The sequence below is a fragment of the Centroberyx gerrardi genome, chromosome 8 (genome assembly GCF_048128805.1).
Source record: "Centroberyx gerrardi isolate f3 chromosome 8, fCenGer3.hap1.cur.20231027, whole genome shotgun sequence".
Lineage (NCBI taxonomy): Eukaryota > Metazoa > Chordata > Actinopteri > Beryciformes > Berycidae > Centroberyx > Centroberyx gerrardi.
Window position 1 is genome coordinate 24,044,784 of NC_136004.1, and position 21,540 is coordinate 24,066,323.

The window sequence follows — 21,540 nt, forward strand, 5'->3', positions numbered from 1 at the left end:
TTTCTATGATCGGCCGATCACAGATCTGATCGCTGATTGAATGGATGCACTTTACCCAGACTATCTACTAACAACGCCACTTCATGTAAAAGTGGACAGCAAGCATAAATAATATACTTCCAAAATAGCACTGTGTTTAACAAATTGCTCTTATGGCTTCATGACATATCTGGTCTATCAATGTGAAAATAAATCATTGGTTTTATCCATACATAGTAATTACATGTTATTGTGTGGTCGATGACTGATTTGCTTACTCACCTATTGCCTCATCAAAGCTGTGAAATTCAAAACACAACATCAGAAATGAACTATCAACGCCAGATGGACATGCCTACACTACTAATGCTCATTTGACCGCCTTCCTGATCCAGCAATTTTTTTGTTTGCCTTGTGTTTTTTGATTGGGCAGTGGAAATGGTAATTGGTCGATCAACGATGACATATTTAGAACGTTTATCGACCGATTATCGGTCAATGCACCAATAGCTAAGAGAGTAAATATTTCCCTAAGAGAGATGTGTCTCTAGGAAAATAAAATTTTCCAAGAGAAGGAGATCCGGGGGAAGGTTTTTCCCAATGAGAGCATGTTTCGCCCAAGTAGAGAAAACTTTGCCTCATGAGGGAGTATTTTGCTCAGAGAAAAGGATGTTTTGCACTGAAAAAAGAATGTTTTGACCTATGAGAGAACGTTTTGACCCTAGAGAGAATGTGTGGCCCTCAAAAAGAATGTGTTGCCCTTAGAAAGAATGTGTTGCCTTAGATCCTGGCTTTTTAAACCTTGGGTCAGGACCCAGAATAGACCACATGGATATTGCTCCTTTGTGTCCCAGGCTGAAAAAAGTTTAAGAATTCTTTATTTAGAGAGAACAGATATTGCCCAAAGTGCCACAGCACTGTGTACTGAATGTGAACTGTTGATTCTAGCCTAGTGGAGGGCCACAGGCATATTTCTGGTGTGTCCTCATATGACAACAGTAATAGTACAGTATGTTCGCAACTCATATACCAGACTGAGGCTGAATTTACCTATGCTGTGTACAGAGCAGAAAAAAGTTAAAGAACCTCTAGTTCAGTGTGTGTCATTAGGCTCTTGTCCCATGAGGTAATTTTCTCTCTTCAGTCATTACAGTTGGTATTCTGAAGTGATCGCCACTGAACTTTGGAACAGGGTCTCTTAAAAATTACTCAGTCTTTGACCCAAATGAGAAATTTAGTTTTATGTATTTGGGGCCCATTAAAACGTGCTGCCAATGTTACCATGGGGACCAATGGGAGCTTGTCCCTCTGCAACCCCCATTTAATGTCCCAACCCATGAGCTTAGTAGTGTCGTCAAGAGGGGGAAATGTGAAGAAATACGAAGAGAAGTGGAATCCTCTGTGTGAGCATAAATTAGTCAATGCATCTCTCTTGTTAGATTTTAGAGAAAATGTGAGGAGGGGGGTCAACAGTGTTTACTTGTCTTCAATATTTCTCATTAAATATAAACAAATCAACCGCTGAATGCAGTGAGATGAATGTGGTCAGAGTTTTGTCTCCCCTCCATCACTAGTACTGCTAGTCTGGCATCTGTCTACATCTGGAATGGGCACTTCTGTTCATTACAGCATGCTATATTTCACTTCACTGTAGTCAATTAGTCTCCGTTGAGTCATTTAACCTGATATCCTGGCACTGGTTTTGAAAGAGTGTGCTGTATTATTATTGTTGTGCAAACCTACGCGTCTCCTATCCATCATTAGGCAGGTGGTCTGGACTCTGTTCTGCTGGGAAGTTGGCACACTGGCAACATTTTTGCGCATACTGTAGTAAAAGGTAGGACGTGTGCTGTAAAGTTGAGTACTGTACTGTTTTGGCTGTAGCTGAGTACTGTGTTTTGGTTGGTACCATATTTGTCTCTGCTCTGTCAGCAGGTAGGTGGTCTGGAATTTGTCTTAATTTGACAGTAACATGAAAAATGGGAGTGTGCTATTTTTTCTTTTCTTTTGTTTTCTTTTCTTTTTTCTTTTACTGTGGTGGAGTACAACAGCCTCCTTGAAATTCCTTGGAGTATGCTCTCAAATCATGTGAGCAAAGTTATTTCGCATTAGCATCTTTGCCAAATAACAAGGAAACACACACACACACACACCCACGCACACACACACACACACACACACACACACACACACACACACACACACACACACACACACACACACACAATCAGCCCTGTTCCACTTCTATGTAAAAAGACCATTCAGTCATTTTGAAGGGATGGAAGACAAAGACAAACTCTGTCCCATATAAGCAGTGCAAGTGGAGTTTATATTGTGAACCATTTGTGGGGAGGGGAAGGGCTGCTGGGATATCTTTCTACATTATTAATTTATTTGCATATCGTTGTGCACCGTTTCTCCGTCATGTCTCTCCGAACAGTGATGAGGGAGAGGAGCCTGAACTCAACAGCCATGAGTCTGCTGCTGTCAAGACCATGATCAAAGCACCTGCAGCCACCCAGGGTAAGCTCTGTGTATGTGTATGTGTATGTGTATGTGTATGTGTGTGTGTGCATGTGCATATTTGCTTGTGTGTTTGGGCAGGAATTTGCTGCCAATATCTCAAATTGATACATTGGAGAATGTAGTGTAATGTACTGTATGTGTGTATCTGTGTGTAATTCCTCTGCTGTCCACCTGATAGCAGCACACCGTAAAACCTTGGCATCACTTGATGGAATGAATACACTAAACCATAAGTCTGCATGAAATCACAATGGGCAACATTGATTGGATAACAATATCAGATATAAATCTGATATTTAATCGGATTACTGGGTTGCCATTATTGACAGTTGGCATCTTTCCCAATGTGAAAAACATGATTCATGAGCGTGGGTCCAGGCCAATATTATAGCCGCTCTCCTCTTGTTAACTGACTACAGCAACAATTCCTCCTTTGAAAATTAATTGTAAAAAGTCAAAGATACATGGGTTTCAGTGGGTAAATTAATATTTTGTCCCCAGTTCTGTAAAACATAACTTTCCTGGAAAAACAACACAGACAACATACACCTTTGCCATTGGAGTAATAATGAAATGTTTGGTGAGCTCTATCAGGTTATTATACACTGTATACTGAGTGAATGGCATACATACAGTAAACCCAAGTCTAGTGCATTAAAAGTCTCACCATAACATCTTTGTTGATTGAGCCGGTTGCTGCATGTAATCTGTGGAATAGTACATTACTGCCTGAATTCTCAGCTGCCAAACCCAACAAAAGTATGTCTGTCTGCCTGTGTGTGAGTTACTTTTACCGTAGGCATGTTGTGGTATTTTTTCAGTAAATTAACAAGCGGAATATAATCAGACTAGGGTGCCTGAACTGTTTTCTTAACATAAGTCACGGGGAATGCAAGCATACCCAAAATGTAGATTCTCCCCTAAATAGATTCTTAAAAATAGACCCTCATTCAGGAATTGAACTAAATCTTCTGTTATATATGTATTTTGATTGATTAATGTATTTCCCCCATACAGTTAAAAAGTGTTTTTTCCTCATACATCAATGTTTGGTTCCAAATCCTGGCAAAGTGTAAAACTGATTTACTACCGCTGGATTGAATGTTGTTGCAGCCAGTTAGCGAGAGGAAAGAGGCTTATTTTCCATGGTTGAAGCGTCACATATGTTGTGAAATAGGTCATTGCAGACTGCTTTTTCTTTTCTCTTCATTTTCCTCCGTGGAAGCCCATTAAGCAGGCGAGAAGGCCCCACTCCGCCTGTGGCGCCGTGCTCAGTCACACGTGCAGATGTTCTACTCTGTCAGAAAGATAATATTTACTGAAGGAACCTGTTGGGAGTTATGAATAAAGTTTTAAAGCCACAGAACTGCAGCACAATGCCCCTGCACCAACTTTACGCTCTGTACCTCTTATCCGAGTGTCATATCTGTGCATTAATCTGTTTATGAATGTGCTTGTTTGTTTGTTTGTTGATCTATCTGTCTCTCTGTTTATTTGCCCATGTCTGTCTTTCAGTCTTTCAGTTCCAGCCCTCTTGCTAAGCCCCCCCTCCTCCCCTCCATCTCACACACACACACACACACACACTACAGCCCTCTCCACCATCCCTCTAGCCGTCCCCTCCAGTCCTCTCCCTGATGTAACTGCCGCACAACAAAAATCGTAAATGTAGTCACTCGCCCTGGGACCCAGGCTCGTGAAAATATACTACTGCTCATATAGCGCCTTAGCAGCAACAGGCCTCTGACCCATTTTGAATCCTGACCCGCAGCTGAGGAAGCCAGGCCTTAAACCGCTGGCTTGTTACAAATGCCTATTGTAAAACAGTATTAGAGCTGTGTTAAAATTTGAACACACACACACACACACACACACACACATACACACACACTAACACTCACACACACCACCATCCTTCACCTCCCTTGCTCCCCCATTCCTTCAGCAGCCCGCACCTTCAACATGTAACCAGATGAAGTGCATGTGGGCATAATTGATGGGACAGCTTCCCTGATAGGTTGAAAGGTCAAGCCACGTAAAATTTTTTGACCTAAAACTCTCTCCTCCTAACATCAAACAAATTACTCTATTACAAAGGATTTAGGTTTGAACAATTATTAAGTAAGCATCCATATCTAAAATTAATGAAATATCCTTGGCCTACAAGCCCACACATCCAATCTAAACCCAGCCTCACTCCTACCCCAAACAGCCTCTCACACATGACAAGTGTGAGTGAAGCTGCAACAGTAGCCTTTCCCTCACCATGCACACACACACACACACACACACACACACACACACACACACACACAGACACATACAAACACTTTCTCTCACTCCTCAGTGTAGAGACCAAAGGCCAAGCCTGACTACTTGTTTAGCCAGGTGTCTATAGGTAGCTATAGGAATGTCTCGGTGGTGTATGTGTGTGTGTGTGTGTGTGTGTGTGTGCGTGCGTGTGCATGCACATATGCTATAGGAATTTGTCGGAGGAGTGAAACATTGTATGTTTTGCTGAAGGTTGATGTGGTGAATCCATGGTTGTAACAACAGTAACCAGCCAGCTGCAAGCACCGCCATGACACCTGCAGGGTGTATAGACATAGAGGGCAGAGGTCAAATAACACACACACCTGGAGACAAAAGACACACACACACACACACACTCACACACACACACACACACACACACACACACACAAGTTTAGAGATGCTATAGTTATAAATGGTAACTTAATATTTGTTTGAGTTTTTATCTGTCCCTCACCACTTTTAACATCTCTCGCTCTCTGTTTCTTAATCAATATAGCCTTTTATCTCTGTCCTACCTTCTACAGGTCGAGGTCCAAAGACTGGTTTGATCACTCCGTCTTTTGGCATGAGAGGTAACGGCACCGCCAGTGTCCCGAGGGGTCCTGTCCCGGCCCGGCCCGTACCCCAGCCCCACCCTAAAGACGAGGACTCGCTGGTCCAGATGGCAGAGCACATCCCCGCTGGGACTCGCACTCCCATGTGTGCCCACTGCAACTTGGTCATCAGGTGAGCTGCAACTGGTCTGTTTGTGGATATTTAAGCATGACATCATGTTTAGCAGGGGTTCTTATAGGCTAATAAGCCAAAGTTCCCCTTGTGTGATGGAAAGATTGGTAGCAGTTTCACCTTTGTGTACAGTATAGAGTGGTGCTGTATATGGTACTTTCTGAGGTGATGCAATATGAGTTGGAACTACCTTGCTTGTGCAATGTCAAAAATGTATTAAAGCTTCAAAAGCATCTAAATAAACAACAGCGCATAATGAGCAGGTGAACATACAGTATATCGGCTGCCTGAGGAATAGCACTGAGCTCGAAATGCTTTGCCTATTCTGCATGTTTATATATGTTCACCTGCTCATTTTGTGCTGTTGTTTATTTAGCCGCTTTTGAAGCTTTAATACAATTTTGACGTTGCACAGGTAAGGTGTCTCCAATCCCTTTATTCTGATCATACACAGAGGACACAGAGGTGAAACTGTTTTAGCCCTAGCACACAACTTATGTAAATGTAGTCTTACCCTGGGAACTAAACTCATTACATCATACTAGTACCAGTGTCATGTGGGAAACCACTAGACAAAGGTCTGTGACCCGTTTTGCATCCTGACCCATATCTTAAGAATCTCTGCTGTATGGAATTTTCCATATTACTCAGTCCATATTATAACAAAATTTTAACTATATTTAGCCTGTATTTAACCAGGGAAGTCAATTAACAATAAATTCCTATTTACAATGATGCCATGTCATAAAAGCCGAAGTATCATCATGGTAGGACATAGTATCCATGGATACTGCCATCAGGAAGAGGAAAGGATATCATGACTATTTATGGTTAAAGAACAAAATTAGTTAGGAATGTTATCATCATATATGGTCATCAGTTCTATGATATCATGCTCATGTACTGCTCACACAAGAGTAATCAAAAAAGAGGTCTGGACAAATATTAGGTTTGCACGGATATCCACATGTACTAATACAATGGAACACTGGGAACGGAAAATATGTCTACTCTTCAGTTGTTCACTGTTCCAAATATACACTTAAAATGATTGACTGAAACCATCTCGGGTAAATAATCTGTGTATGAAACTGTAGAGCCCCGGTTCAAAAGAAAGAAGCAGAGTCTGACCCTTCCCAGAGTCTCGAGCAGGCAGCCAAGCAGGTACAGAGATCCGACTGCGGTGTAGATAAGGGCAAGGTGAATTAAGTTGCACCTGCACGCTGATTTGTAGATTACAGGGTGATGTTGCACACACAGGCACACACACATATACACACACACACAATAGAAGGGTAACACTGACCCTCCATGTTGGCCTCGGGTCAGTTTGGCAACCTCCCCTTTAAAGGTCAAAGCTAGGATTGGAAATGGAGAACCTGATCCTTCGGCAGAGGTAGCTTCACCCCAAGAATGTAGATGAAGACTTTAGATTGTATTCGCACTATACAGGTGTCAGGTTTGGAGTTAGATCTGATGAATAGAACATGAATGACAGACGATAGCATTGAAAGAGGAGGAGGAGGAAGAAGAAGAGGAGCAGGGAGGAGAGAGTAGGTGAGAGAATAGGTGAGTTTCAGTTCAAATGCTGGGTGCTCCTGGTTCTGCGGTTCAGTGTTTTATTTGCGACTCAAGATGTTTCAGAGCCATTGTTTAGTGAGTTGATTGCATTCCTGTATCTACTGCGGCTTATTTGCTTGTTTGAAGTTTGCTTGTTGTATGAAACCACTACATACTACTCCATACTGTTGTTAGACTTTATAGTTGCATTTTTACCTTCAGCGAATCCATGCATGTAATACCTTGACACTTTTAATTTATTTTACTGCTTGCCATGCGGACACAAAGTCTCTACACTGGCACTTTTGTATCTTAATTGACAAATATTAATATGTATATATATATATATATATATATATATATATATATATATATACTGTATATATATATTTCCAAATATGCCAGTAATAATGCTGTTTTAACTGAAGTTGAAAGTTTTTCCCTCATATGATGGCAAGTGTAAGAAGAATAATAACAGACACATTTTTCTAACAATTTTTAAATAGCACATTTTCACTGTGGCAGGACTGGCTTGGTGTTGCTGGATCACTAAAGCTTAAACGTGTGAGAGAGAATAAATTAGGATTTGAACAGCAGCACACAATAACATTTTTTTTTTTTTATTGTTTTTGACACTTGTGATCTTCTCACGACTGTTCTAATAGGGAGAAACTAGATGAGTCAGGGAGAAACTACATGCAATCTGAATTTCCATGTGCAGACAGTCTTGAAAACATCAGATTCTGTATGTGTAACTCCAGCCAAGTTTGATAGAAGGGCACATCACTATGGAATCTTGTCCTCCCTCCCTCCTTTCTAACTCCCTTCTTGTCCGGTAGCTGAGTGCTGTAGCCCGAGCATTATCTCCCAACTTGTGTCGTGTTACATTACATAGCATTAAGGATAGGGTTGCTAGCAGATGCTAATGGCTGCCAAGCCTGGGTCACTATCAGAGTTAGCTCAGATAAGCACGGCCATTGTGTAGAGTAAATTAGTCTCTGTTGTTTTCCCACTTAACCTAATCATCAAACTGGACACGGGCAAGGTGCTGGCAGAGTGGAAGCAGAGGATGGTTGTTACAGAAGGATTTTAGTGACACATTCAATGCACTGGCTTTCTAACATCTGTGGCTGAAGATGTTACAGAAGCAGTATTTTATAACCTGAATAGCGTACAATTAGAAACCTTTCTCAACAGGAGATTGCCTTATTAATTTCATAGACCCGCAAAACCAGGTCCGATTGTGAAAGCGAGGAAGATGAAACGTCTCCCACATGTAATTGCAGCCTGAAGTGGCTGAATAGCAAACACCAGTGAACTGCCTTGAACTGCCGTGAACTGAGCTTCACATCTTAACAGCAAAACTAAATTCATTCAGAAACATGAATTTTTATCCATGGCCAATCTCATAACTTCTGTTAACAGTCACCGTGCATTTAAGGAGTGCAATGCAAAAAATTCTCCCTTTCATACCCCATTACACACCCACACACACACACACACACACACACACACACACCTACTTACATCTCCCGCTAACAACAGTTCAGTTCAACACGTATCACATTGTAAAAAAATACATAAAAATAAAAAATGGCATGCAATTTGTATTATAATAAAATACTTTAATTCATGTTCTTGTATATACAGTTGTGTCTGCAAACACAGCCATGCTTTCTAAGTTGTTTTGAACAGGACTCAAACCTGGCAAAACCCTACATCTAATTTTACCATAATAACTGGGGTGTTCTGATCACTGGAATTGAAGGAGAATGTAATTTGTTCTATGGTTCAGATGGACATAAATCATGCAAATCTACTGTAAAAATGCAGGAAATTGGACTTACATAGGCCAATTTACATCCACCTGTCATGTCCCCCTGACTGTCGCTCTGTCTCTACCTGTCTCTTTTCCTCAGGGGGCCGTTCTTGGTAGCAATGGGAAAGTCGTGGCACAAGGAGGAATTTAACTGTGCCCACTGCCGCACGTCGCTGGCAGACATAGGCTTCGTGGAGGAGCAGGGATCGGTCTACTGTGAACACTGCTATGAAGAGTTCTTCGCTCCGACCTGCAGCCGCTGCCAGACCAAGATCCTGGGGGTGAGTTAGGGTGAGGGGTGAAGGAGTAGGGTGTGTGTGTGTGTGTGTGTGTGTGTGTGTGTGCAGGGGGGAAGGCTTGGTATCAGGTCAGGTGTCAAGTTCATGTCAGGCTGCTCTTGTCATTTATACGGTTATTCAACAGAATGTAATCAACAGTTATCATTCATTTACTCTGGGTGAAGGTGATTTCATTATTTTCTGCAATGCAAAAGATTACGAAGACGACAAGTTAGTTTATGTTATGGCTTGAGAAGGAAAACATCTGAAGAATGTAAGTGTCGCTATTGCTCATGCGTAGGCATATGTCTAATGATTTTGGATGAGCGAGAGCGGTCCGTTGCTCGGCTGGCCTTGACATTGTGTGTGGCCGTTGTTTTGAAACTCCACCACCTGTTGTTTGGAGAACAGAGGTGATACGGCACTGCTGCGGCATTCACAGCAGACATGCCGCACATGCCAACTCCTGACTCTATTTGCTCTATGGATTTTACTTTTGAATCTATTTTGATCTTTGTCAGTCAGAGCCAGTTGCTGATTGATTTCTTTTCCTCTCTTTTTGTATGAGCTTTTTCCTAGCACATTACACCTCAACTTTATATGTGGTAGATGGAAATGTTTATCTGAATTTTTGTCCTTGTAACCATCTCAGATGCTGCAGCCAAGGATATGCTGTTTGTACAGCATCCAGTACATCTTATTCCCTTTGCCGATGGCCTTCCACAGCAACTAGATGAACCAGGAGTCAATGTCATAGATAGTTAGTCTTCACTACTCTGTACTTTTCCACCATGTGCGAGCAGTAGTCTGAAGTTTAGTGAAGTGGGCTTGTTGCCAGAGGGTTGCTAGGCTGGCTGAATGAGTAACACTCTCTGCTTATCAAAAAGTACTGTTGACATGCCCTTGAGCAGTCAGTGGATCTGTGGATCTGCTCAGTGACAAACAGTGGAAGACTGTGCGCCCAAGTGCGAGATATATAATGGAGTCTAAATATTAGAGATATTTGCCTACAGACATTGGCCTCTTGATTATGTTAACTGACATCCCAAATCAATGAGCAGTTCTCATTTCATTCTTATCCAGGACTTTATGTGTGTCTATCTTTTGTTTCCGCCAAGTATCTACTGGTTTTCTGACAGTCTCTCAGAGAAAACATGGGTTAGAATTGGGGTTGAGGCAATTTGAGCATTTGAATTTATACCATTAGACAGCATACTGTAGGTATCCACATAATTGGGGAGCCCATGCTGAAACCAGGCCCAGAGCCATGGCCACTTTTAAACATTTCTTAGTGCTTTATCGGCCTTGTGATTTTCTAATCCGTTGTCAAAAATCCAATTGCTGTATTTAAGCATTGTTTGGTGATGGCAATTTGTGACCGAATAATGAAGAGAAGCAAAATGCACAGATGTAGCCATCATCAAAGTCCCACTTTTTGACATGCTTGCTGCATTGCGACAACGCCGTTGCTCCACCCCCGGCAAGAAGATGTAGGATAGATGCATACAGGACCAATGCAGGAGAGATGGAGGTTTAAGGGAGTTCTGCTGAAACTCAAGGAATGCAATATATGTTAGGAGAGTTAGGCTAAGAAACCTGGAGGCTGCAGGTGTAGCTTGAACCCAGAGTGTCAGGAAGCCGAGATCTCGGGCCTCATAACAGCTCTGACATTCATCCCTCACGTGTTCTAACCTCTTTAGCCTCAATCCCTTTCAACCCTCTATTTCTCACACATCTTCAACCAGCTTACCCCTTCTTATTAACCTGTTTTCTCACTCCCTCACTCTTAATCCCTCATTTTCCTCTGGCCCACCAACCCTCCGCTGATCCCCTGTCCTCTCTCGTTCTCACAGTTTAAGGGTGGGAAAGCGGTGTGTCTATTTTAAGCCAGGTCATGTGGCTGCAGAAGAAGAAAGAAATGTTCAAGTGTGATCTGAGAAAAGGAGGGACTGAAGGAAAGGCTGAGCATTTTTAATGCATGTAAAATGGATGAATTTATCCATTTTGATGGAAGAGGGATAGAGTGGTCAATAGTTTATATTACACAATGAGAAGTAGGTGATTTTTGCTGACAGATTACTGCACATATACAGTAATGCTAGGTGGCAGCATAGTACCAGGGGTTATGTGCCTTGCTCAAGGGCACACACATGTAGTGTAGCGTATCCACTGATATAAGCTGTCAGTTCACAGTCTGGCACTTCAGGATCAGTCACAGAATCAGCCCAGATCAGATAATGTTTCACTTCATGGACTATAGATAAGAATGATGCAGCTTCCCTACAAAGTGCAGCACAAGTGCAAAACCCTATTCAATTTATATGAACAAAACAATAAAGCAACACTTTCTGTGGTTGCTTTTTCTGTAAATAATTCGTCATTACCTTTCCACAGTTATCAAACAACAGCATGATCATTAAAATGTTTTTTCTTGAAGTGTCAAATTGCTAACATGACTCCTCTCTTGAAGTTTGCACGGAAGTTTGCTAGCTTGTTAGCATTTTGTGAATTCCAGATAATTAAATTGTTAAAATCATGCAGTTGTTTGACAGATGTGAAAAGGCTATGGGCAATTAACATACTGTACATTTCACATATATTATAATAGGGTTTTGCACTTGTACCGCACTTTGTAGGCGTGACCCATTTGAAACATAACAACATTCTTATCTTAACTGGAACTGTCCGTCCAAGATATTAAACCAGCAATTTTTCAGTTACTGGGTCTCTGCTATAAGCATCCAACACACAGAGATCAATGTCCCTAACTAACCCCATTATTTGTGTTCTCAACTAGGAAGAGATAAATGCCCTGAAACAGACGTGGCATGTCCACTGCTTCCTGTGTGCTTGCTGTCAGCAGCCAATCAGAAACAACACCTTCCACCTGGAGGATGGAGAACCATACTGTGAACAAGGTGAATGACGATGACTGTGAACAAAGTGCTGATTGTTCATGTTGACCGTGCTGATGGGACATGACTGCTGTCTCAGACTAAAATAACGTATTGGATCTATGGAATGAAGGACACAAATAGCCTTCTGGGTCGTCTGGGTGACTTTTTAATTTAGGCACCAAAATAATCAAAACTACATACTGTACAACTAGATGCACCCCTGCTGCAGGAATCAGCATTCCCTCTTTCAGGGAAGAATCCCAACAGTGTTCATGTTTGTGCATCTCTGGTCATCTGGTTCAGTTTAGAGGGTTTATCCAAGTGTGCATACTGAGACAGAAAGTGATTATCAAATCCAAGAATGCCAAGAATGTTCTTCCCAACTCGTCTTGGAGAGAACGATGTTCTCATGACAGTAAGCACAGAGACGCCTTCTTGCTGTTTGAGATGGACTGTGTGCTTGACGTCAGACGCGCAATCAATTAAGACACACAGCTGTTCATTTTCCCAGCTGTATCAAGTGTAGACTACAGCACAGTGTGGACGTGATGCGTTGTTCTCGTAATATCGGGACTTCCCGTTCATTCTTGTTAGTCAAGTCACCATCCGATGCATCCTCAGCTGGCAAGTAAACTTACGGTATCTTTATCCGTCCTCTTTCCCAGCATTCTTTTGTTTTGGAATTCGTGCTTCGGCGGTTAGATATTACGTAAAATGCGTCATGGAGGACACAAGAACCCATACCAACAAAGAGCCAGAGACATATGATTAAAATATCACACCATAACAAACATACAATCAAATTTTGTGTTTTGTTCATGTGTTTTGTTCCTTTTATATCAGTGGTGGGCAACCATGTGGCATGGAGGGCCAAGAGTCTGCAAGTCTCCTCTCTGGTTGAAGGCATGATAACCAGTGAAATCACCTGGTGTAGTGTTTGGTTTGAATGAAAACCTGCAGACTCTTCACCCTCCACAGCTCTATATGATCTGATGTATAGACTAATACAGTTTTGTTGGGACTAGCTGCCATGGCTGTAAACCATGGTTGGTTTATTTGATGTATGTCTAATTCCTGTGTCTCTTATATAGACTTCTACAGTTTGTTTGGGACTGGTTGCCATGGCTGTGAGTTCCCCATCGAGGCCGGAGACAAGTTCCTGGAGGCCCTTGGATACACCTGGCATGACACCTGCTTTATCTGCGCTGTAAGTGAAGGCCATAGCCATACATTAATTTATTCATTAATCCTTTTCAGCATACATTGGGCAGAGAGCAGGAAAAAACCCTGGACAGGTCGCCAGTCCATCACAGGGCGAACACAGAGAGAAAGACAATTACTCATATTCATACCTATGGGCAATTTAGAGTCTCCAATCCACCTGACTTGCATGTCTTTTTACTGTGAGAGGAAACCAGACAACATGAGGAGAACATGCAAACTCCGTATAGAAAGGGCCAGAGACACAGCCTGAACCCGGGTCCTTACTGCTGTGAGGCAACAGTGCTAAACACTGAGCCACTATACCACCGCTCATAGCCATACAGCATACTGTAAATTGTAAGTGTCCTGCAGAAACTCCAACTCTCACTAACTGAGAAAACTTCCTTTTGACACTGATATATTTTTAACTGTTTGTAGTCCATTTTCAATAGTTTTGCTTGGTCCCAGAGTCATTAAACATTTCCTACACAAGGGGGATCATTTTCACTTTGTTTTCCGGTACAGCAAAAACAAACCTAGATGTTGTCCCCTATGATTGATACATGTGTCCTCTTTGGGACAATCAGTAACAGCAATTAAAACTTTCATAATGTGGAAAAAAAGACTTTGCGGATTGGGTATTTCAAAAATAATCATCATAGATGCTCAGACAAAGCAGTAGATCGTTTTTTTTTTCACAGTTTTTAATTAATTACTATAGCGTCCAATTCCAATCAGTGTAATTTTGTTAATGCTGGATGTCCATGGAAAAATGCATGTTTTGTCCAAATTTCCACAGAAGTCAAGCCAGTAGTTTCTCAGGTTATTCCATGGCATGTGATGAAAGCACAATCACACAGTCGGGGACAGATCCATAGTCTCTCCCAATGATTAGAAAATATACTATTATGATCTCTGTGATAAAGGTTATTTGGGCATTTTCATCATTATTCAGTGGAGAAAGGTAATGACTGATCAAAGTGGTTTTCCTTTTTCCAGTGCCATATTAGAATATGGTGTACATCTTTCTCTTCACCTCTGTAATCTGTGTACGTGTGTGTGTGTGTGTGTGTGTGTGTGTGTGCGTCTTCTGCTTTTTTCAGGTGTGCTGCACCACTCTGGAAGGCCAGACCTTCTTCTCCAAGAAGGACAAACCTCTTTGCAAGAAACACGCTCACACACTGAAGATATGAACCTGCTGGACTCTTCCCAAACTTTTTCAGCCCAGGACCCAGTGTTTCCCCCACATTTATTTTTCTCTTGGTGGGTGGAAAGGCCACTTAAACAGTAATTAGTCCATGCAAAGACTCAAAAACACTAAAGCTCATACTCATAAAGCAATATAATCCAAGTTCTCCCATGCAGGGTGGTGGCTCCTCTAGGCAGTGGTAAGGGAAACACTGCCAGGGCTCAAAAAGTAAATTTAGCCTTGTCCTGGGACCCAGGCCCATGTAAAGAAAACATACATGTACTCTTGTCATGTGAAGCCCACCAGAAACAGGCATGTGACCTATAGTTTAAGAAAGACTTTACTTTTAGAACCTCGTAGTCTGGATTTACAGAGCCTGCTCAGTGTGTTTTTTTTTCTTAATCTGTGTGATAAAGATCTTGACTGAGTTTCTCAAAAGCATATTAGTAATGAGATCGTTTTATTTTCTATTGTAAACCAATGTACAAAGAGGATTTTGGTAACCTGTTAAATTACACATTGCTCAGTTCTATAGTTACGGTGTAGACAGTAACAGAATATGTGTGAAATTATAAATTGTTATTCAAGCCATAGACACTATGGGAAAGAGGGATATTGGATAGTGGTTTTCTATCTGATTTCTAGTGTTTATTTTTCTCTAGCTGTAACCAAATCTAACAATCTTACCAGCAGCTGTTCAGTCAGGTTCAAGAGAATAATGGGCCAATTTGTAGCCATTCAATTATCAGTGTCAAACTTTGTTATATTTTGTTACTGTGCCATTACTAATAGTTTCAGAGTTAAAATACTTTTTGGCAAACTGGGCCCTGGCCGCTTCCTTTGCTGTCTAAATACGGCAAAGCCACGTTCTGGGCTGCGATGAAAAGATTAAAGCCTGCCTTTAAAGTTTCTCAGAAAAGTTCTGCTGTGCTTATACTAGGTGTTTTAATACAGGCGGGCTGGCAGTCTGTGTGGTGATGTGACATGGCGAGTTGTCAGTCCTTGATCAGTACTTAAATTTAAACTTTTTCTGTACTTTTTTTTGTGAAATGTATGTATTTTATTTTTTGTTTGTTGTATGAATTGAGTAATTAGGGTATGGTCTTCATATTACGGAGGACAGAAACAGCCATAACTTGAAATCAATCAATAAATCTATTAATACATTCTAAATCACATAAATGTAAAAAATGAAATGCTTAGAAATCTGGAAATAAATATATAAATGAATAGCAGTGTAAATGAATAAAATGAGTAATACAATGCATTATCAAGAAAAATAATCTACATTTATTTCCCTATTTGTTTCTGTATTTCTCCCTTCCCTACTGAGGCTGTGTCAATCAAAGACATGTGGGTTGTGTTTAACACACTGTAGATCACTGTCATGGTGCATTGATCGATTGGATTTGCCTTACTTGGCTGACAACAAAACAACTTTGTCTGCAACTAACAAAGTCCTGCTGCATCGTTTACCGAACTTCACAATTAGGCTATAGGTTGACTTCTGCCAGGTCGACTGCTGTGACGATTAACACTGGGATATGGAGAGAATTAAGTGATTTGGCTTCCACTGCAGAGGACAATGATGCTTCTTCTGGTTAGTTGGAGAGACAACAATAAACTTCAGTCTGCTGCTAGCTGTTACGGACACAGAGGTCGACCCCTTAGTTCTTTGGTATTTGGGAGAGGTTCCTCACTGCGCCTGATCTCAAACGAAGAAGGTGTGGTTGGACGCCTCTCACATCCAATTCTGACAACCACAACTGCACCTTATTTATTTAGCTTGCAGAACAGTTGCGAACATTGCATTATTTGGAGTCAATACACTCCTAGTTTGATTCCTATGTCTGAGTGTTGGACACCACTGACACATGTTATTGGCATATTATAGAGCAGGAAATACAGAAATAAATGAATGCTAAAATAAATAAGTAGGGAAATGAGGAAATGTATTATTCATTTTTCTTGATTATGCATTGTTTCACTCATTTATTTACTGAATTATGTTCACTTGTATTTTTTCATTTATTGACAGATTTCTCTGCATATTTTATATATTTATTTATTTTTGTATTTATTAATAGATTAATTTATTTCTGATTATGGCCGATTCTGTCCTTCATATTCCAATTGGTCAGCCAATTTGATAAAAATGAGTGGCCCTGTGTGGTCTGCGGGAAGATAATTAGGTGTCAGAGATGGATACTAATCCTTATGTAGTAAACTGTGTATATTTTATTGTATGTGTATGTAGAGGGGACAAATGTTCGATCTGCTATAATGTGTTGTGCCTGACTGAGGTTTTCGATTTTCAGGGATTGGTGGATACAGTAGGTGGGCTGGAAGGATTGTAGTTTCTTCCTGTTTAACTTGACCACCCACAAACCCTCTCACTGCTTTAGCATGTGTTGATTAGGTGATTGTTTCTTTTCACTATGGTTGAGGGTAGACAAATAGCCACAAAACTCCCTGTTAACATCATTTTACATATAAATCTAAAAGCAAGCAGATGTTATTGGGGAAAAAAAACAACAACAGTGAGTAAAGAGAATGCCTAGCTCTCCACTTCTAAAACCATGAACTTCACGCTCTATTAAACTCTTAGAATTGGTCTGAGTTGTTTAATAAATTGATATACTTTTAGACCCCCAAGACCAATATCTTGTGTTTCTTTCATGTTTGCTATCTTTTCTACCAGTGTGTAATACAATCTTACCATACCAAACTTACTGTATTATTGCTTGGAGAAACCGCATGGTTGTTTGCCAGCCGCTTGTAGTGCAGTAGAGTCTGAGAAAGGCAGTGTGAAATGCAGATTTCAACGCATATCTTCACTAGCCTGAGAAAATGTCACGAGAGAGAGAGAGAGAGAGAGAGAGAGAGAGAGAGAGGTGAACTAGATACTGTAGGGAAAGGAGTGCGAACACGATAGAGAAAGAGTGAGTGAGTGAAGCCACGGCAGTAAGAATCTCTGAAAAGCATAAAATGGCAATTTGGGTCAAATCCAATCTTGACGACATTTGCCTTTGACAACAATCTCTCCCCTTATCAGCAATACAGCACCACTTGCCATTTCCACATCTTCCACACAATCTCTCTAGTGGGCTGCCAGCACTACTACCACACACATAGTCCCACACACACACACACACACATGCACACACACATGCACACACACACACACGCACACACACACACACACACACACACTGTAAATGTAGTAAAGTGCTGTATGTTGTAAGAAAGAGAGAGAGAGGGCAGTTTGCGTGTGTATATGTGTGTGTATGGGGGGGACGGTGGCTTGAATCAGTATGTTATGTCACATGTCTTGATTACTAAGACTTTTTCACACATTTTTTTAGTTTACATTCCTGATTTGGTTTGGACGTCTGCGTTTGAATTGCCTGGATAATGTGTCATAAATTGTTTGGCAGCTATGTCTACAGTGGCTATGAAAATTCACAGGCCATGAATTTTCTTATTCTACAAAAATAGTTCAATATACATTTATTTAAGGTTTCTTTTATCCAAAATCTTCTATCAAATTAGAGTGGGAAGTCAAGAAATATATGTGCTAGTGCAAAAAGTCCAATAACACAAAGTTGTAGTGCGTAAAAAGTGTTCACCCCTTTACTCACTTGGGCTATATTATCTCACCAGAAAAATATTTCATAACAAATATTCATTCTTCTCATTTGGTAATGGTGAGACATTCCTATATTTACTTTCAGAATTGCTCTACTTTTACCTTTCTTGGTATGAAGTGTTGTAACAAGTCTTAATGGCATTTTAGTGTGTAGGGTGTATTCTGGAGTAGGCTATAGTATGGAATACCTGATCGATGGCAGCCAGGATCTCAAAGCCCGACGACGTGCGCGTCGGACGGTTCTGGCCTCCCCGTCGTCCATTAATTCCCGATAACGGACACCTCGACGGGCATTATCCCGCTTATACCATGGTCACTTGCCAAAGATAAAAAAAATTAAGACCATTCATTTATATTTTCATGCGTTTTGTAATCAAAATCTAAAGTTTTTCACAAGCCATAACTCAGTTTCCCTGGTAACACCTGAGGGATTGACTAATACCTGGAACTATCATTACCATCCTGTAAGGTTCTCATGCAATGGAAACGTTGTTCACTGCTCCAGTAAATAGGACGAACCTTAGATACGACTTGGCAACGGGAGATATTTCTAGTCCGCTCAGCTCATAGAACCCTTTGGCTCAGCTATGAGCAGAAAGCTAACGTTATGCTAGCAAGATTCAAAGTCAATAACATTGTGTACGGTTGACAAACAGTAAATATAATTTGACAGTATGTTTAACAACAAGACTAGCTAGCTATCCAGCCATGTCATTGTCCCCAAATCAATATCAAGATTTTCACGAACAAATGAAATTGTAAACGGAGGCTTTGACTGCGTCCCTGTTGCTATGGTTACTCATTTTAGATACAGGCTGATACTACGTAGCCAGCGCATTGGAACTACTTGGTGTCCATTATCAGGAATTAATGCACACCCTGCAGCCAATCAGAATCGAGCATTCACCCAGACCATGGTATAAAGAAAAATAAACTACAATCCTTTCATCGTAGGTTACAGAAGACATACTTTGTTCTGCCCAATTTCTTCTTTCACTTCCAGAGTTAATTAATTTAGACAAGAGACAGTCCAGTTGTAGTAGGCTACTTTTATATATTTTATAATCATTAGGCACCAAGTAGAAGAGTTTCCTGATTCCGATTCTGTTAAATCCATTCAAAATAGTGACCACTTTTTGACAACGCGTCTCCTGCTTCTCCACTCCTCTGTGGCATTAATCACCCCCCATAAACCGGAGCGATTTTTGGAGGAGCCGGGAGTTTTTCTTCGTGAGTAGCCCATGTGTGTGTGTGTGTGTGTGTGCGTGTGTGTGTGTGTGTGTGTGTGTGTGTGTGAGAGAGAGAGAGAGAGAGAGAGAGAGAGAGAGAGAGAGAGAGAGAGAGACGCTAAACTCCGGTGTAGAAAACACTACAGAGACCAACTCGCATCCCGAGGTGCTGAGCGCGTTTGTTTCATCCTTCGAAGTAAGAAAATAAGAACTTAAGGTGAGTAAACTAGTAAACTAGAGGTGAAAAGTTTTAACGATCAGGTTTGTTAGATTTGCTTGTGCTTGTTTTTTTGTCGCATGTTGCAGCCACCTTGGAAAGTTTGACAGTAGATTACTCTTTCTGCGGTGTGGGGGTGTTGACAGTTTGCTGCATGCGTGATAATCTCTCCTCTTTATTTATTGTAGGCTCTTTTATTGCCTTGAAATAGGTTCCTATTCCGTTATACGTCGACCTTTCAACACTTTGAGTTGTGCATAATGTTGAAAGGAGTGAGAGAGAATGCAAGAGAAAAGTGTAGGCTAAGTGAATAACCTTGAGCAGTTTGTCCACAGTGATTGTGATTCTGTTTCATATCAGCTGTGTTTACATTATTCTCTGCACAGCATTGGTTGCCACGTTTTCGCTTTAGTCCACCTAGATGCTTTAGTTTTGTGATGTTGTTGTAGATTTTACCTAAGTCCCAAAGGATTTTATTCGCATGACGTGCTTATTTCCAAAGCTAAGATAGCAAATTCAATTAGTCAAGAAAATAAACTTACCTGTATCATATCTGAATGTATCAAACTTCTTTTATATACAGACTCCATCCTAACATCTATAGTACTAATACAGCATTATAGTACTACTAACTGTATTCATGTCATACTTGCTTTGCAACAATAGATTCCATTTAATTCTTTCTGAAGACCACCTAACCGTTTTGCCCAGTGCTTATTCTATTCTATTCTATTCTATTCTATTCTATTCTATTCTGTTCTGTTCTGTTCTGTTCTGTTATGTTATGTTATGTTATGTTATGTTCTATTAGGCACCATAAATTGGTTGTGGCTTCTGTTATGCCAAGTGACCTGTGTAACTATCCACAGTTTTAAAGACATTGTAAAACTTTGTGGTATGCATTTGCAAAAATGACCCAGCACAGAAATTAAGTCTGGCAGTGACAGTGGGCTTACTGTTTGTTTTCCAATGTAGTTTGTAGTATTCTTTTGTAGCAGCCAAGATTATTGGTGAATTACCTCCAAATATGTCTGTGTTTTGTCTGTTTGTGTAGTGTGTATGAGCCAATGTTTGAGTGTGTGTGCAAGTGTTTAAGGTACCAGATGAGAGCAATCTCTAATCCATATTTATCTGTAGGCTACATTAGAGCACAGAGTGCAGACACAATCTTTTAAAGGTAATCTGTGTGGGATTTTCTCATAGTATATCATTGTCAAATCACCAGGATAATGACCAACCGCACCGCACCGTAAAGACTCTGAGCTGCTTTGCATGAGCTTATTTCATTTCTTCCCATGTCAGCTTTTCTTGATGTGTAATGTACATATTTAGATTTTGGGACACTAAACCACAAAAAACTCATTTTTTTTCCAGTTAATCTTCATTTAAACAAATAAAATCTATTTCCAAAAGGATACCTGGCCCAAATGAAAGCAACACATAGAGGTACAGACAAAAATCTAAGTAGATAAATCAATTACAATTCATTTGTGTACATCAAGACAATCACAAAGCCTTCAAAACAAAATACATGATGAATGTGTCAACTCATTTCACAGTGATACATTCATGAGAAAATCCTTATGAAGAGCATTTCCAGCTGAATTACTGTATGTAGACCAGCTTTTGTCTATAGATCAGCACATTTAATGTTTCGCAAGCCTGTTTCTAGTGAGTCCGGGTATTTGTATCTTTTACCGAACCTGGGTCTTAGCTGTGAGACTAAGTTTACTCAGATTGTGTCTTGGGCTGAAAAGCTGAAGAACTTCTCTGCCACTGAGAAGTGGGCGTACGCAGTAGCGAATTCCTACCTTGATTATTGAGACTAGGTGAACTGAGCCTGTTTCTTCAGGGGCTCAAAAAGTGGAAGAAAAAAAAAAAAGAATTTAAATCAACCTCACTACAGCCTCCAGCACACTATATACCACATACACCCCACTAATACACACACA

The 21,540-nt window shown here is 40.7% G+C and overlaps 1 protein-coding gene across 4 annotated transcripts in view; it reads left to right on the forward strand.

Annotated features, from left to right (window-relative positions):
- The window catches only part of pdlim5a (PDZ and LIM domain 5a), a 72,208-nt gene extending 55,058 nt beyond the window's left edge, over positions 1–17,150 (forward strand). For all 4 annotated transcript variants that reach the window (XM_071917976.2, XM_071917977.2, XM_078284993.1 and 1 more), the window contains 6 exons: positions 2,420–2,502; positions 5,346–5,547; positions 9,027–9,207; positions 12,002–12,122; positions 13,193–13,308; positions 14,408–17,150. In XM_071917976.2, coding sequence (XP_071774077.1) covers positions 2,420–2,502; positions 5,346–5,547; positions 9,027–9,207; positions 12,002–12,122; positions 13,193–13,308; positions 14,408–14,497 — 793 coding nt within the window. In that variant the 3' untranslated portion in view covers positions 14,498–17,150. The remainder of the gene's footprint in view (positions 1–2,419; positions 2,503–5,345; positions 5,548–9,026; positions 9,208–12,001; positions 12,123–13,192; positions 13,309–14,407) is intronic.
- Positions 17,151–21,540: the final 4,390 nt, after the last annotated feature.